The sequence below is a fragment of the Epinephelus fuscoguttatus genome, linkage group LG17 (assembly GCF_011397635.1).
Source record: "Epinephelus fuscoguttatus linkage group LG17, E.fuscoguttatus.final_Chr_v1".
Classification (NCBI taxonomy): Eukaryota; Metazoa; Chordata; class Actinopteri; order Perciformes; family Serranidae; genus Epinephelus; species Epinephelus fuscoguttatus.
In genome coordinates, this window is record NC_064768.1 from 28860855 (window position 1) to 28879569 (window position 18715).

At 42.2% G+C, this 18715-nt stretch overlaps 1 protein-coding gene across 1 annotated transcript in view; it reads right to left on the reverse strand.

Annotated features, from left to right (window-relative positions):
- Positions 1-18715, reverse strand: part of vps50 (VPS50 EARP/GARPII complex subunit) — a 139286-nt gene that overhangs the window by 44922 nt on the left and 75649 nt on the right. Inside the window, exons 14-21 of the mRNA XM_049602366.1 lie at positions 14610-14695; positions 14282-14376; positions 12572-12670; positions 10926-11016; positions 9352-9537; positions 7275-7393; positions 5138-5244; positions 3023-3144 (exon numbers count right to left, since the gene is read on the reverse strand). Coding sequence (XP_049458323.1) covers positions 3023-3144; positions 5138-5244; positions 7275-7393; positions 9352-9537; positions 10926-11016; positions 12572-12670; positions 14282-14376; positions 14610-14695 — 905 coding nt within the window. The remainder of the gene's footprint in view (positions 1-3022; positions 3145-5137; positions 5245-7274; positions 7394-9351; positions 9538-10925; positions 11017-12571; positions 12671-14281; positions 14377-14609; positions 14696-18715) is intronic.

Here is an 18715-nt window from a genome sequence, read left to right on the forward strand (position 1 = left end):
TGCATTATTGCTCATTTTTCAGAGATGCAATCTATTCACGTGTCAGATACTTTCCTGTTCTGATCTCTCTCTTTCTGCAGCTCTGACTCAACACATCTCTCCCACTTCGCCGTTTCAATATCCAGCCTCTCTTTTTTCTTTCTGCCATCATATTGCAAAACAGATCTGCACAGTACATAGTCTTCTTTCTTTATCTTCCCTCCATCTTTCAATTCACATTATGTCATATTCTCTTTCTCTTACTGTGTCTTTTTTCTGACTCTTCATGGAGTAGACACCCAGGAGAAACATCCAAGTTATTCCAATGGGGCAAACTTTTTATATTTTTTTTGGAAACATTATCACTTTTTAAAATACCTAATTGTAACTCTGCCTCTCTTGTGCATCTTTAGCATGTGTGTGACAAGAGTCAATAGCGCAGCTTGACTTGACAGGACCAATACACAGATAATGGGGTATTTACCCTTTTAAATATTAATGTCACCCATTACTCTTCAACTGGAGAAGTTAAGCAGCTCCATCTTGATTCCAGTGGTGTAAAGAGAGCATAGCCTAGGTCAGAATACCAGCATATGTGCATAGCAATTTCCACAAGCTTTTTAAAGATTCATAGGGGCATTAGCATTTTGCTGTAGGTGCCTCTTTGAGTAAGACTATTAATGAAATGGGCCAGTTCACGATTTTACATTTAATGAGGAGTAGACCCACACAGGAAAAAGAAAGTGAGAGTTTGAGAGAGATGCAGACAGAGAGATAATAAATGGCCTGGGAACAGTGAGGGGGAAAAAGCAGAAGGGATAAAAGATGTGATGCTATGTGAAAGGAGCAGAAGGGTGGGAAGGAGCATATGACATATAGTATATGTGTAAAGAGGAGAAGAGAGTAGACAGTGATAAGGAGAAAGAGCGATATGAGTAAAGGCATTAAACACACTCACACTCTGTCCATTAACTCATAGTGGTCAGATTAAGACACGAGAAAAGCGACCTCCTGACAAGTTGTCAAACCAGCGTGTCCTCTTCCCTCATCTCCCCGTGACAAACACACACACACACACACACACACACACACACACATAGACGTCAATAATGTGCAGCAGAGCGGCCCCCACGGAGCGTTCATCCACTTTATCCCCCCACCTCAATGGGACCGAAGTCATTCTGTTGCTATCATTACCACTTCCCCGAGGGTGATACTGACACAAACACTGTTTTCTTTCTTTGTGTAGCACAGTATGAACGACATGATAGTCTTAAGATGGAGCAGGGGAAACTGGGCTCCCACACCGTAACCTAACGTTCAACTTAAATTTATGCTGAGAGAGACAGCAATGAAAAAAGACGAGGCAGCATTTTTTTCTCCCCTCATTTCAATGTATATCACCTAATAAATGTGAAAGAATCTAAAATCTATCTTTAGAAATGAATGCAGGCAACTCTCTTAAAGTTCCATACCCCTGATACAGCAGAAGTTATATGTAACTGCAGGCATTTCAATGGAAAAAAAAAATAATACAAAACTCCTGATTACTTGTGGAAGCTTACATTTCTTAATTATTAGTAGCACTGTAATGGATGGTACACATAATAAAACTGTCCCCAAGAGCATTTTATGCTGTTATCAAAAAAGTTGACAGTAGAGAGATTACAGGAAATGAGGGGAGAGAGATGGGCACGTCATACTCGACGATGAACAGTGATATTGCTGATGATTGTTGAAACCTTGAACCTCTGGGCCACTAGAGCACCGTCTTGACACTTGCAGACTCGACAGAATACGCCACTGTCTCATTTCTCAGCATCAGCGTGTGTCAACTTTCAGTGAAGTTACAATTTCATCACATTTGTGCCACAATAATTTGTCAAAACCCAACTGCCAGAATAAATGCTGGCACTGTATGTTTCCGTGAACCATGTTTCATGTGTTAAGTTTATATGTTTCATATGTAGTGGATATGTTGAAACTTTATGTTTCTTTGCATTTTAATTTTCAATTTTATGTAACACTTTACTTGAAGGTATCTACATAAGGGTGACATGACACTGTCATGAACTTGTCATGAACATTATGTACATGTCATAAACGTTTATGACTGCTGTCATTAAGTGTCATTCGGTTTTTGTAATGACAAGTTGACATTGTTTGGGTTGTCTTGATTATGACAAGTTGACATTAATTAAAGTGACATTACCAGAAGTTGTCTTTGTCATGACAAGTTGACATTAACAAGAAATGCACCTCTCATAATAAGGACATCCCAAACAAATTTAATGTCAACTTGTCATGACAAAGACAACTTCTGGTAATGTCACTTTGATTAATGTCAAGTTGTCATAATCAAGACAACCCAAACAATGTCAACTTGTCATTACAAACACCCAATTTTATGTTGTGACAATGCTGTGGTTAACGTGTGGTAGGTCTAAGAACAAAAACCACCTGTTCAGGGTTACGGAAAAATCATGTTTTGGCTGGTTTCGTCACAACAAACATCGCTGGAAATGTCAGACATGTATTAAAAACCCCCGGCTTTATCATTTGTTGGTCTCGAGCATGGCACGGTGGTGCAGTGGTTAGCATTGTCGCCTCACAGCAAGAGGGTTCAAACCCAGGGCGGGAGAGCTGGGTGGAGTTTCCATGTTGCTGTGCAGAGTTTGCATGTTCTCCCCGTGTCAGCGTGGGTTTTCTCCGGGTACTCCAGCTTCCTCCCACAGTCCAAAGACATGCAGGTTAATTGGTGACTCTAAATTGTCCGTAGGTGTGAATGTGAGTGTGAATGGTTGTCTGTCTCTGTGTGTCAGCCCTGTGATAGTCTGGTGACCTGTCCAGGGTGTACCCTGCCTCTCACCCAGTGTCAGCTGGGATAGGCTCCAGCCCCCAGCGACCCCAACAGGCTAAGCGGTTACGGAAATGACATTATATCACATATGTATGTTGACAGTGGAGACAGTTACATTGCTCTTTAACATAAATATACAGTGTTTAATCAAACAGTAGCATCGTGATTAAAAAAATACTGTACCATGTCATTGCGTCCAAAGAATGTATATACAGCGTACAGGTAGTAGTCAAAGAGCTGTGACACACAGTGGATGACATCGAAGGCGATGGGCTTCAGAATGTTCATCATCTGCATATACTTCCCTGTGCAAAGATAGAGACAGAAAATAAGCAGTTACAAGAAGTGTGTTGGACAAGCTTTATGTACTGCTGGTTGCATTTCTACATGTACAGCTCTGGACACACATACTGGGTTTTATTTCAAGTTTTTTTTTTCCCTGTATCAGCTGACAACAAATGAAATGCCTCTGTTCTTAAATACATCTTACAGGAGATTAAAAGAGTTAAATTACGAGAAGTTAATCAAAGTGGAACCACATCCTTTGGGGAGGAACTTGAGCAGGGACACGCTGCATTTGCATACACTCAAGGGCAAGGATTCAATTTAGCAGGGAGGTAATAAAAGCAACAAGTACAGAGGTACAGGGGTGTAACAAGGTTACCATTGACTCAGAACTGATGAATGGAGGGAAAAGAAAGAAGAAATAAACTCAATCTAGCTGGCTGTGCCACTGAGGCAGCGCTATTTCTCTCACACACTCATTTTTCACGCCCCTTCTCTTGAGTTGTGCACCGAGAACTCGGGGAGCAATCTAACTCCGTCAAAGAGCTGCACAGACTGAATTAGAAGTGATTGCATGGGATCAAAGTTTGGTTCAGCTCAGTTTGCCACTTGCTCTAAATCAATATCACCAATTTTGTGTAGACAAGACAAAGGAAATCAATTATTGTATTTTGTACTGTATGTGCAGCAAACTCTGAAGTGTAAAAAGAAGATGGGCACTCTAAATGAAAACACCTGGCGGGACCAGATTTTTTTTTTCTTTTTTTTAAATGTTCACTGCTGGAAAGATAATCTTTTCTATGCAGAAAGAAGACAAAATACTTGAACTGAAATTGGTGCTACATAAACAGAGAAAACAAAGGAAAAGAGCTGTGTAATTTACTATTGCTCAAGAGGTGGAAAACCTACAACGACCAGAATGCACTGCCGTACTGCACCAATAAACACTCCTACTGGTGGTTGACATAATGCGAGCTTGGCCATTTTAACACAGTAAACAACATGGCAGCTGGCTGGTAACAAATAATCTCCACTTATAGTCAAACATTAAGCTAAAATATGTTTCTAAAAACCTTTTAGGCAAAGTTTTAAACAGTATAGCACACACTTCTTGTTCAAAAATCCTCATATTACAGCTAAACAGTGCACTAAAATATGTTTCTTAAGACATTTTAGGCAAAAACTTGGCAACAGTCACAGAATCTTGGTTTATATTTGATCACTACTGTCTAGTTTTACAGTTTGATCTGAGTTTAGTCTGAGTTTGAAAGTAAGAGAAAGAGAGAGGAGGGAGCGTCGCTCCCTCAGTTCGCTTCCACACTCTTTGTGTCAGTGGTGGCATACAAAAATGCTCAAGTATAAGCTGTAGTTAAGGCAACAGTCCTAGCTTTAAGCTTTAAGTCAATAGCTAAAGTCTACTGGATGACACATTTGAGCAGAGATATGAGCACTGAGATATGGATGCTGATAAAACTGAAAGAAAGTTTATCGCACTTCTTTTCCACATACTAGCCACACTGTTACGAGACAAAGCTAGTTAACAATCTGCAAAGTATCCTTTTAAGAATAATGTCAGATCTGTATCAAGCTGAGTTATCAAATTAATTCATATAGCAGAAGATTTATTCACGCCATACGAACCACACAGAAGAGATAACTGCCAAGTCTAATTCCTTTCCACACATGATGAAAATCACTTCAAGAGGGTCATATCTGAGAAGGGCATGATTTGCCAAGGAGAGGCCAAGATGTCTTTAAATCCACGTCACAAAGATGTATGAACACCTCTTTGGAAATGGAAGGTCAGAGCTCAGGCTGAAGGGTAACGATTGTTAGTGCAGCTACGTCACACAGGTGGCGGCAGAGACCTGAGCGTACCGACTGCAAAGAGCTGCTGGCTTTAATAGTGACTAAATAGAAACCTCAGCAGGCTGGAGAGGATGACCACTGCAGCTGGGAAGCTCTCACGGAGAGTTAGAGTATGTACTGTGTGTGTGCGTGTGAGGGACTCACCGACAAGCCGGATGACGTTGAGGGTGGTGTTGGTGAGGATCGGTGCATTGGTCTTGTTAAGGTTGTAGTCTGACTTTTTCTTGCTTCTTATGGTCTCCCGGGACACACTGAAGCATGAAGGACGTGAGGGGGTGAGACAGAAAGTAGGGCAGAGTCATGAGAATAGGTGAGACTCAGTAATATATCTTAACATCACTAATCCTCAGCAACGATCGGCCAGGTTCAAAAACCTTAACGGGGGTCAGAGTCTTGTAATTGATAAATCAGAACCCATTACACAATGCAGGGGACAGAGGAGGACCCCGGTGGTGAAGTCTCTGAACTGGTGATCTTGGAGTACCAGACCCCTGACACTGACTATTGAGCCATATTAACCAGCAATCATTACATGGGCCGTCTAATTTCTGGATGTGACCATGCGACCCGTTCAGTAATTAACAATTAGTGATTCCTGCTTATAAGAATGGGAAATTAGAATTTTAGTGACTATAGGCTAATGTCAGGTTAATACACATAGGGAGTAGGAAATTGAACGCATGAGATTTAAAGCAAAAAGTACCAGGCGATGTCACATCTGTGAAATAACGAGACTCAACGCTGAGCATGAACATCACGATACCATGAATAAGTCATTGTATATTACATTGAGAGGAAATGATTATTAGAACAATGCTTCTGTAATAAGGAGCTACTGAATAATTAATGGTATTGTATGTCTTGTTTCCCGTGCAAATCCGGTGTGAAACTTGATGTCAGCTCTCAGATATGCACAAACCCACATAATCCTGGGTTCTTAATCATTCAGTCCACCACATACACATGACGAAAACATTATAAACTGAACGAGGAGGGTTAAAAAAAAACAAAACAAACAAACAAAAAAAAAAAACAAACTCTGTCATGCTCAAACAAAAGCAATAAAGTCATAAATAATTCCAGTTATAACATGCTACAGTGGTAATTGCTTGCATTAATCATACAGTATGACTTCAACACTCGCTGATAATGACATGAGAAAAATACAAAACTTTCCTAAATTGCATTCAGATTTTCTCTTTCAAATGAAAATGAATCATTTTACACAAGGTGCAGAGGAGCATGATTGCCTCCGCTTTTGTTAAGCAGCGACTGATCTTTCAATAGTCACCAATCAAGATGGAGGAGGTGGGAAGAAAGAGAATTTTTCATGTGCAGACAAAAAAGCTTTATACGAGCTTTCTGCCTACTTAGCAGGGTTAGGCAGAGGGGAGTTAAAATTATCATTGCTAAATGCATAAAAAGTGTGTGTAGAACTTCCTTGATGAAAGACATGTAATTTTGTTTTGTGTCTGTGATTAACATGAGCTACTTATTTTTCCGTGCACATGTTCATTTACTTTAAAATAGCACAGGGAAGAAGGGATGGACACCAGGATATACCACGTACCGTTTCAGTGATTCCCACTGAATTAGCTCATGACGAGGAGGTGTCAGCGCTCTTATTTTTGTGTGTCCTTTTGTGATCTGTGTCCCCTGGAGGTTTTTGTGGTCCCGTGAACACAGTGCAAGTGGAACCTTATTTTTTCCCCCTTCAGCAGCAGTTTGTTGAGTTTGAGCCGCATGGTGGAGAATTGTTTAGTCGGTCAGTTTGTGGTCGGATCAGTCGGAGCTGGTCAGATCAGACCGGTGGATTAGATTAGAGGAGCAGGTGCTGCAGAGGTGAGCGACAGCAACCTTTCTGTTGCTGCCATTACACAGGTTAGATGCAACGCTGGACTGTGGGTAGTGCGGTTTCCGAGGGAACATAGATTAACGATGGATAACACTAAAATGAGAGCACTGTTGTTCTAAGAAACAGAGCATACTGTTTCTATATATGAATTAATGAACTGTTAAATTTCACTGTAACTGCACTTGGCATTCTGCTGCTCGGTCTAAGCCCAAAGTTGGTCTTTACTCCGAGATTGTGATGCCCTTAATAACGCTGTATTTATTGCAACAGCATTACGAATGAGCAGTCCAGCTCCAAATATAGAAAACTGACATGTGAAATGAAATGTTGCGGCAAATGCTTATATCGTGGTGGGCCGTCACAAATAGATAAACGTGGAAAACCCTACACACGCTGTTGTGTAAAACAATTTGACTGGGAACTGACCTCTTGAGGGGGACATCGCCCGTCTGCTCATCAACGTAGTCCTGCTTTAGCTCCTCAGGGACATCACTGTCACTGTCGTAATCTTGATACACACTCTTCTCCAGCTCATCTGACTCATACTTGAATTGGGGAAGATCAGATGGAAGTGAATGGAAAACAATCAAAAAAGAAATGCAGTCAAACTGAAGTGAGCACAAGGGTAGAAAACAACGCTGTTATAACATGCTGTGAAACTTTGCTGACACAGCACCAGCTGTGGAAGTGTGAAGTGTGAAGAAAAAATGATGCCATGGGGAAATCATGTCATCAGATAAAAACTGGCTACCGAAGAAGAAACTGCTGTAAAACCAAATTGTGTGAAAAGGCTGTGATTAAATGATCTAAAATAAATTATTAAAGAGAAAGTACAAGCTCCCAGTCGTTTTGTCCTAATGGCTGCAAAACTATGAAAAGACTGGCTTGAGGAGGAAAAGCAGAAAATTAATTCACCTCCCAGAGGAGAGTCTGGCTAAAGCTTCCCTGAAATAAGACAATATTTTCTTTGTCCTTAACGGCAAGCTCAGGCAACACAACAGCCGTATAGAAAGGATTACAAGCTTAAGAGCGAGCCGAGCTAGGGCTCCTGTAAGCCTGACATGTTAGACAGTGCAATATTGCTTTTGATGTTGAGCCTGGAAGGATAATACATCAATATATATAAAAGTGCATGGCGTGTCAGGTTGGCGGGGCACCTGTGTAATTTCTTGAAGTAAGGTTTCGTTCAACAAATAATGCTGCGTTCACATTGATTCAGGCAGATGGTGGACAGTTGCTGGTATTCTCTGCCAGCTTCACCTAAGTTTACCGCCATGCGTTCATCCTCTAAAATGATATCTGGTCCGATGTCCACCGTCTGACTCAGTCCAAGCGAATGCAGCATAAGCCTTGAAGGTACAACTAACTTATTTTGGACTTTATACTAGTCATAGGAGGAGCAGGTAGCTAATCTGTCCAGCTAGCAGCAACCCAGGACCATGAAGACAGGCAGTGTTTGTGCTGAGGCTGCCCATCAGTGTCTACTGAAGCAATTTCTACGCTTCACTGGAAATCTGCAGGTACCAGAGAGGCACTGCTGGTGTGTGTGATAACAGACTAGAAACTCCCCTCAACAAACAAGAGGGCCCTGACATAAGTGTTTATTGATTTCATTGCGTCTGTTGGGCTGTTGTTTAACATACTCATACATGCATTGCCTATTATGTTTCCTGATTAAGATTCACTAGGCAAAGCGGAAGTGCTTGCTTTGAGCTGCTGGACAAGACAAGAGGCTCCTGCTACGTCCAAAGCTCGACTGTTTTTGTGGGTTTGAAGATGCAGTTTGCACAAAGCACACTGATGGATGCACAGTGACACAGGCTCTCAAAGAAAGCAAAGAATTCTCGTCTCTGTCAACTGCGTTTGGCACTTAAGTGGCCTAGTAGTTTAACTTTGCTTTAAATATTGTCCTGCCTATTTATATTTAACAAAAGAAAGAAAGAAAAAGAATAAAATGTTTTCTAAGAAATAAAAAGGTGTCCAGTATTGGAGGGCTGGAGTTTTGCATAGGAAGTTGTTGAATCCAGTTGGATGAGGACCCACACATTTACAGGAAAACAACTACATGACAAATACATAGAGCTCCACTTTCAATCTGTTATTTGCCCAGCTGCTGGATCTACCCGTGGATTTCATTTGCTTTTTATATCACAAGTCAGACAATGTGCCAGAGTGTTACAATAATCACTGCACGTTCTACACTGCTGGCCCTGCACCGCTGATAAAAGTTTGTTATGGCTCTGGTGATGACAGCTTGAGAGCTGCTGTAAACAACTTAATGACCCACAGTGATTATGTCCCAATTAATCAGCCCGGCTCTTTATCGACTAGCTTGGTGATGCACCTCAACAGGTAACCTTGTTAATTATACATACTCATGTAAGTGGGTGTATCTCACTGGAGGTAATGAGATTGAATCATAAGACATGATGTCACACGGTCCACATGTGGAAAGACAATATAACATGGCTACCACTGTGTTTCATTGACAGACACCACTTACCCCGTTAGATGCCAGCACATCCTCTGTCTCCTCCTCTTTGTGCTCAGCGTGCATCTCAAAGGGGTTTCCTTCCTGAAGGTACTGCTGGAACAGAGACAGCTCCTCCTGAGCCGGGCTGGTCGAAGAGGCTGCCTGTCTGCTTGGGGAAACGGACGGAGAACGACACTGGCCCATGAACTTAAACTCCTGGATTGGAGGAGATGAGACAGAGACAGAAAAGAGATGGATGTAAGTTTGTAAGTTAGCAAACGGGGCACAAAGGAAAAGAAATGGAGGTCTAGAAACTGGAGCTTTGCAGAATTTATTTTATTTTTAATTTTAATGTTATTATCTTACAAAAAGCCTACAGTATAAAATGTTGCTGATCATTAATGGCTGCGTTTGCAAATCAGCAATCGTGATAAGGCTGAAAACAGTGGTAGAAAATAGAAAATAAACCGTTGAAATAACAGGTCGTGTCAGGTGCCAGGTGCATGTTCTCATGGAAATATCTTGGCTCAAAGGCAAGAACGCAAGCAAACTGCCTGCTTGCTCGGCAACCTGCTTCTTCATGCATTATTTTGTTCCCTTCAAGTCATTGACCTTCAACAATGGACTCACCTTCGGCTGTAGATGGTATTAGAGGACAAGCCTTCCTGTATTATTTATTAATAGGGAAATGCTCCAAGTGCTCCTGAAATCATTTTAAAAGGATCATAGTTGTGGAGTCAAAAATGATCTGTCGGGTGTGGAAGAACTTCAGTGATAAAAACAGCTGCAAGTGCCAAAACGTGAGGAAATGCAAAATTTGGGTACAACTGTAATAATTCAGAACATAATCAACCAAATGTGACAAATATTAAAAAGATAAGAATCTCAGTGCACTGATAATTTGTTCTGTCAACAGAAAATATAAAAGAAATTCAACAGAATGTCGATGCATGAGGCCCAAAGCACACTGCCTGTTTACAATACAATAATGTAAACATATGCAGTTCTTATGGTGGTGGTTTTATTGTGAAGTCTGTTTGTTACAAAATGTTCCCAAGCAAAACTGACATGATGGGGAAAACAAGATGCATGAAAATGAAAAAAAAAGGAATTGAATTAACTCCATTTATCTTTCCGACATCTCTTTCTTTCCATTTATCATTTCTGCTTCTAGGTGAAGTGAGCTGAACTCGTTACAAGCACAGCGATCTTTCCTTTGAGCTGGTTATGGAATAAATCCACGAAATAAATATTTTGGTTGCGGCTGTACATGATCTATTTGGCACTGATATGTTAAGTTTCATAACTGTTATGAGTGTGGGAAATAAAATCCTCTAAAATACACATCAAAAGGAACCATTTTATCTTCATCTGTCTTAAATGATGTGCAGTGAACTGTACTCCCCCGTGCTGATACACAGGCTGACACATTTGCACACACACACCCACATACATGTACACACAGAAGTCACTGAGCAGGATCCACCGTCTTTCATATCCTTATGCAAATCTCACAGTGGCGGGGGTGCAATGAGTGACAGTGAAGAATAAATGAGTGTTACTGTCAGTGCTTCGCTTTCTCTCCTCTGCGATGTGGTACTCACATGGAGCTGGGCGATGTTAAAGTTGGACTTAACAGGGCAAAGTTCCCACGTCTCATTTTCCAGAAACATCCTCAGCTCTTCCAGTCGTGCCCTGAGGGGATGAGAAGGAAGATAAGGGAACATGCAGGGAGGAAAAAAGTAAAAAGAAGTAGAAGAAGACACAAGAAGACCTTGTGCCAGCAGTGTGTTCGGGTCTGTTTACATGTGTTCCGAGAGTCCAGGCTGAATGTACAGACATCAAACAGCCAGCAAAAGTCACTGATACATAGTGAAAAGGAAGAGGTGTGCGAGACTCTCTGTTTGTGTGTGTGTGTGTGTGTGTGTGTGTGTGTGTGTGTGTCATGTTTTCATGTTAACTGTCATCACAGCTCAACACAGCCACCCTGACAGTCACCCGCAAGGTCAATATCAGGTCTTTCTGTGTGAAATGTCAGAGCAGTGTTGACTTTAAACACTGCAGTGGCTCGTGCGACTTGTCTTAAAGGTGTTGAAAGAATGAGAAGTGAAAGAAATGGAAGCCTTGAGGCAGAGAAATAAAGAGGGGATATCAGTTGCATTTGAAGCGGGTTCATTTTGCACACACTGGCATCTTTGCCCTACACTTCCTAAAATGTAACGCATTGAGAATTAAAGAAAACATGTCAATCAATCAGAGAAAATGAGGCAGGAAAGCAGAAACAACCAATGGCACAGCTCGTAGTTATTAATCATGTCTGAACCCTGACAATGTCACGCTGTCCTTTGCACCCGCAGGGGCCAACAATACACCCACCCCGATGACTGAGTGTGTGACTGCAGGCAGCTGACAGACAAACGCAGGCATCAGCCAGTCAGAGTTCACTGATGGGTAATCTCTTTTGGGAATGACACCCAGCTGGAAAATAAATCAAAACTAATGTAAAGATGATGCATGGTGGAAGCCTCCTGGGCAGCGGTGCCGATGTGTGAGTATGTGAGAGCATGTGTGCACACTGCTGGGGTTGGTAATGTGACTTCATAATTCCGTCTGGTGTCCCCCTCCTCTTCCTCTTCTCTCTCCCTGGGACTGTCACCTCTACCTGTCCGTTTTTCAATTCCAATTACTATTTTAAACTAAGATCAGCTCTAACCTACAGATGTATCCCATCATGCCTCTGTGTCCCCCTCCTTTGCCATTATGTGTCACAGGGATGAAGCTTATTAGCATTGTGACATTAAAGAATCTTATCAATGGTTCATGACAGGTAATCACAGTGCTGATCAATGCAAATCACATCACATGATGGGGCGCTGTCTGTGTGAAATCATACAAATGCATGTGGTTGGCAGGGGGTTACATAATCAAGAGGTAAATGTGCTTCCAGCTCAGTGAGTGTTGCTGTGTAATTACAAGCCTGCTCCGAAGAAGGTTACGCCGGGAATAGGGTGCGACTGACGCAGCCAATTGTTGTGATTGTGTGTACATTTTTTTGTCAAGACTCGCACTGTCCTGAAATCAGTATCATCTGCTTTTGTCTTAATGAGTTTCTTGAAGACTGCGCATCAGATCTATGCATTCTATGTCTAATTGTTCACAATCACTCCTTTCAGCTCAGTGAATGAACAGAAGGTACATCTAATTGTCACACAATCCAGGTAATGATCCAGCAGAAATGGAGACATCTCACCTGTGATAGTTTTTAAAGTAGTTGACACTCTGGCGTTTGATAGACTCCTGCAGGACCTCTGACTTACTGCCGCAGAACTCCTCGCCCACCTGCATCAACCTGGAAGAGAGGGTTGAAGGATGAGGGAGTACATGATAACAGAGAGACCAAAGATGAAGAAGAGAGAAGGCAAAGAGGAAAGGTAAGAGATAGGGGGAAAGGGATTTGTCGCAGGTGCACATCTGATGAGTGAGGAGACCCGCTGTAAAGAGAACAAATGGACTTCTTTTTTCATCCACTGCATGGTTCAGCCGCTCTGCTCAACTGGACTCGGTCTGTTTTGGTTTTCCATTTGTAACACTTGGTCGAGGTTTCAAGTGAGGTAAACCAATATTAGGAGGGGGAGTTAATACACTACAGACTGGGTGTCGGTGGGTTAGTGGGTAGTGCAGGTACCCCATGTATTAAGGCTCTGTCCTTGCTGCAGCGGCCTGGGTTTGATCCCAGCATGTGGCCCATTGCTACCTGTCATCCCCCTCTCTCTCTCCCCCTTTGGCGCAGACTATCCTATTCATTGGGGCAAAAAATGCCCCCCAAAAAATCTTGCCTGCACAAATCCGCCATTTTTAAATAGCCAGCTACTGTCAATAGCAACCACAATTTTTTTGTTTACTCAACCCAGATACTAGGGGTACTAGGCTACTTACTATCTGTGGTGGAAAACGGAATAGAGAAAAGGAGCTGGTACCAAAAGTGAACAGAGTCCAGTCGAATCATGCAGTGGAAATGAGGCATTTGATGGCTGCCTATTAAAACCTCAAATGATAATGACTTCATCTAGAGTGCACATCTGCACCATGATGTAACTACTGCAGGTTAGGGCTACTGTGGTTAAGGCAATGATTTTATTGACAGACTTCCAGATTTTTATCTATATGAGTGAAGTGATACGTAGTCATTTTAAGGTTTTATCGGGAAAAAAAAATAACACAAATTCCTTTCTGTGCCCATGTGCTTCTGCATAAATTACCCTTAAACCCATGCCTTTCTGCACTCAAAACTGTAAAAGCTATTTTCTAAATGATCTTTAGCTTCAAATTCTCTGGAGGAGGATTGCTGTGCGTGTTTGACTGACAGCTGAGCCAGCAGGGGCATAGAGACGCCATGTAAACAGACTTGCTCTAGTAACTGCAACTTGCCATTCAAAAGGCGAGACAATGTGTCATTACAGTGGCAGCGGTATTGAAGATGAAGGACCTCACATGTCTGCAGCTAAAGTCAGAGATCTAAAGGAACCTTTTGTGACATTTTTCGGTAGCTGACTGAGCAAACAGCTGTTCTGTGACATAAAAAGAGGATCTCATCCACAGAACGTACATAGGTAGACAGATAAGATCAACAAACACTGAATGTAAACTTACTTAAAGCTTTTTGGCTGCGGATTTAGATTTTACAGAAAAGTTCAATATTATGTTACAAATGAATACAGATAATTCCAGGTGGGCTTGAAATCGTATACAGTAACATCCTGGATTCTACTGACAAACATGTCTCTTCCTTTCAGTCAGTTAGTGAGAGCTAAGTGTCTGAGGGGAAAAAATGTAAGAGTAAGTCAACCTGAAAAAAAGAGAGAAAAAGGACAAGACAGAGGAAGGGGCAGGGACAGCAAGATAATGAAAACCAATTAGTGGAAAACAAGGATGAGCTGACTGCCCTGGTCCTGCAGCGTACCTGCTGATGACATCGAGTACCACTATGAAATCGTCGTATTTGAAGTTGGACATGTCTGTCCCCAGGATATAGGCCTTCACTTTCAACTGGACGTCCTGAGGAGAGAAATGAGAGGGACACGGTGATTCATCAGGGAGGACAAGTTGTGATTCAGCAACTCTGAGTTGAACAGAAATCTGGGAGAATAAATGAAAAGGAAAGCAAGGAGCTGAGAGAGGAAGAGACATGGCAGCTTGTGGGATGACCGTGGAGAAAAACACGAGGCAGAGGGAGGAAGAGACACGCTACAACTATGCAAGGAGAGACGGGTTACAGTATTCTTTCCAACCTGCCAAATGCGTGTCAACCCATGCTCCAGCTTCTTCTTCACATAGCTGCGGTCCACCACGGACTCATCGGACTCTGCTGCGTCATCTAAGGGTATTCAAACAAAGCACATTTAAAACCAATAACAAGGCTGATGAAATTCCATTTCCCCTTATCCATTTTATTTTTGTATTATTTGACTGTGTCATTTCAGCACGACTCAAAGGAATTAATTTACTTATTTCATTGGATATCTGCACAATGCACGGCGAGCAGACTGGATCAGAATCCATACAGAAGTCAGAAAAGACTATTGTTACGGTTGATGAAGAAGTAAATGAAAAACACCCCTTTGATAATGATGAAATATGATTTCCCAGGTGCATTATAACACCTCTTCCTAACATACAGTGAGCGAGCGAACTCTGGCGGATGGAGCATGAAAAAGCTGACCAGATATACTATGAGCAACAGCAACTTTCAGGAAATCTATCGAACCCTGATTGAGCTTGAGGAACGGATTGCTGTTCCTCTGAAAAACAGCCTGAGCTTTAGCTGAAGACTTTCTGTACAATAGTGGCTGTCAGTCAGCATGTGACAGGAGCGAAGGTCACAGAGTTCCTCAAGAGAGGAAAGACTGACAGCAACCTAGACTACAAAAGGAGAACACCGAATGACAGTACCTCTTCACTGTCTGGTGGTCAAAGCATTAAACCAACATCTCCAGTGAACGTGGTTCGTCCTCTATCAGCTCACTATCCTCTCGTTTGTGTGTGTGTTTTTTTCTTCTCTTGGAGGAGACACTGAAGAGGCTACGATGTCATAGTAGCTGCGATACTTTGCTCTGGCTGAAAATTGCTTCAATCAGTCTCAAGCTGCTCGCTCTGTTTGAAGTGGGTTTCTGGGAAAGCCGGCAGCTGTGAGCCTGGAGCCAACAAGCAGGTGGCTGTCAATCCCACATTCAATTCCTTTAATGTATTGGGAAGACAGAAAAATGGAGACTCATCTCGGTCATGGATTATCCCACTGGTCAGTGTGTGTGTGTGTGTGTGTGTGTGTGTGTGTGTGTGTGTGTGTGTGTGTGTGTGTGGTTTTGTCTTGTATTTTGTTACTGGGTATACACCTGGAAACTACAACTACAATTCACTCTAGCGTAAGGCCAGCTGCCAGGGTAAGCTACAGCCAGGGATACTCTACCCTAAGTGATTAAGTGTCACAAAGATTCTTGGGAAGATGCTTGTGGACGTGAAAGCCTTGATCCTGGCTCTCTCTGTAGGAAGTAAGCCATTCCTATAAACTGCAGCAGCCTAATAACAAACTCAATCGCTACTGGACAACATTCAGCGGGGTATTAATTCCCCCTATTATAAGTACAAATTAGGGATTCCACGGTGAGGAAATTTTCACTTGAGTAATAATCACATTAGAACACTGGAGTTACCAGTCACACTGGACATTTTACAAGAAAACATATTTGCCTATCTATAGAGCACCATGTTATTTTTTCGCCGATGCAAATGAACATCTCCCTCTGCTACAACTTCACATTATAAACAATTAACAGGTGAAAGACACAGGTGCTGGTCGGTCTGGTCGCGGCTGGTCAGTCCTTCAGCGATTCTGTCGTAAGTCGGCCCGTTCTTCACTGTCCCCGTCATCTGACGGTTAATGGCCTCTTCATTTGCAAGGACAGTTGCTCATCTTTACAGTGTCTGTCAGGGTTGCGTTTCCCTCTTGCTACTAGCTGCTCGCTGATTCCTGTTATCAGCTGTTTCCTGTTTATCCACCGCCAGTGGGTCGCACATGTGGCGTCTTCAACAGCCCCTCCCGTTGCGGAAGGCTGCCTCGGTCTGTTTAAACTAAAAGGGTTCTGCCAATATGACAATATGGCACATCGGCTCAACTCACCAATCCGGCTCTGTGTGTCTAAATGCTTGCAGCTTGCTGGCCAAACGGCCCAACATTCGCGGAAAATCTGGCAGTGTAAAAGGGGCTATTCATTAAAACTCAACTCAACTCAACTCAGCTCAGCTCAACTCAACTCAACTTTATTTATATAGCCCTTTAAAACAGCCACAGCTGAAACAAAGTGCTGTACATAAATAGACAAAGCAACACAGGGACATACATCAATTAACAGGAAATGAATACTAAAATAATTGTTTATTGTTTTTAAAACAATTTAAAAACAATAAAACAATAATAAAACAAACAAACCGTAAAACGCTAAAACAGAAGCAGAGTCTCATGCCGAGTTGAAAGCCAAGGAATAAAAATGGGTTTTTAGACGAGTTTTGAAAATGGACAGGGAGGAGGCTTGTCTAATGTGGAGGGGTAGGTCGTTCCACAATTTAGGAGCGGCAACGGAAAAAGCTCTGTCCCCTCTGAGCTTCCGTTTGGACCTCTGCACCTCCAGGAGCAGCAGATCGGCTGACCTGAGGCACCGAGCAGGAGCGTAGGGGTGGAGAAGCTCAGAGAGGTAAGGTGGGGCCAGCCCATTTAAAGATTTAAAAACTAATAAAATAATCTTAAAATGGACTCTAAAGTGCACAGGCAGCCAGTGGAGGGAGGCCAGGATGGGAGTTATATGCTTCCTCTTACGTACTCCAGTTAACAGGCGCGCAGCTGCGTTTTGCACCAACTGGAGATGTGCAAGGGAGGACTGGCTGACTCCAAAATAAAGTGCATTACAGTAATCCAGCCGAGATGTAATAAAGGCATGGATTACTGTTTCAAAGTGCTGTTGTGCAAGGAAAGGTTTCACCTTAGCCAGCTGTCTAATTTGAAAAAAGATGGACTTCACTACAGAGCTAATTTGTCGATCCAATTTAAAATCACTGTCCATCGAAAAAAAAACAAGTTTGAGAAAACTGCATTTAGACAACAAGAAAACGGGCATTTCTGGCATTTGCAATGGAGCACTGGAGCAAGGAGCAGCCACAGTGAGCTGTTAGATAAAGTTGCAAGCGACAAGCTGCATACCTCCAACCTCTTCGTAGTGTAACTAACCCCTTTTCCCTCATTAACATTATCCGTTTCCCTTTAAACACTGGGTTTAAATCCGCAACATCACCAAATAGAGGTTTCGCTTTTCATCTTCACACCAAATCCTCTGTCATTGTCTTGTAAAATCTGACTCCTGCTACTCCGTGCTGCGACTCTACTGCTGCTTCTGCTGCTGTACGGAGAACACAGTTTATAATTGTAGCCCACCACAGCAAGCGTAGTCCAAATACATAATCACAGCTGTTACTAAGCAAGAGAGTAACAAATAACACTGGTCATGGCCTTTTTTGACAAAACCCAAGGCCGAAGAAAAAAAAAAAAAGATTCTGCTGCAGCATCTGTTATTAGTGTTCCTTTTCACTTTGGGTTAAAATCATTCTCTTCAAGTATTGGACAAGGGTGCATATTTACAGGCCACCAGAACAATTTGGTGAAATCACACTGTGAATCCATCTCTGTGTGCGCCAGTCACGGGCACGGGAACAGATTATTGATGTGAAAGACATTCAAGAGGCAAGGATTTCCAAGACTTCAATCTTCAGTGTAAGAGCGGTGAAGAAAACATAAATGTGTCACTGAAAGAGTACGTGTGGATGTCGATGTGTTTGAAATCACACATGTGCACGCACACACACACTGGCCTTCATTAACTATTAAACCAGATGATGGTTAGACACATTAGTCAGAAAGAACAAGGGAGACAGGCATGAATCATGAGGAGTGTTTTTCTATTCTGAAGCAGTGAGCTGCTTGAAAGACCTGAAGCCTTAAACATACAAACACATAATTTAACTCATCTTGACTCAAAAATCTTGCAAGCTGTAGTCAAAACAGAGGAACTTTACTCTGCTGGGTGAGGCGTTCGTCTTCTGAGCGATAAATAGCTCTTACCATTTGGGCTGTTTCTGTAACAAACTATACACATATCACATCTGTCAGAATAAAATGCACTTAGCAGCAAAATCACATATCAAACATATCTCTTTTTGACCTGAGAGACAGTGGCAGTGAGGGTGTTTCCATAATGGCACACTAGGAACAAAAAGTACATCCATCAAAGGAAAGTACACATGTAAATTTTATTACACCCACACACTGTGTATCTAATTACATAAATAAAAT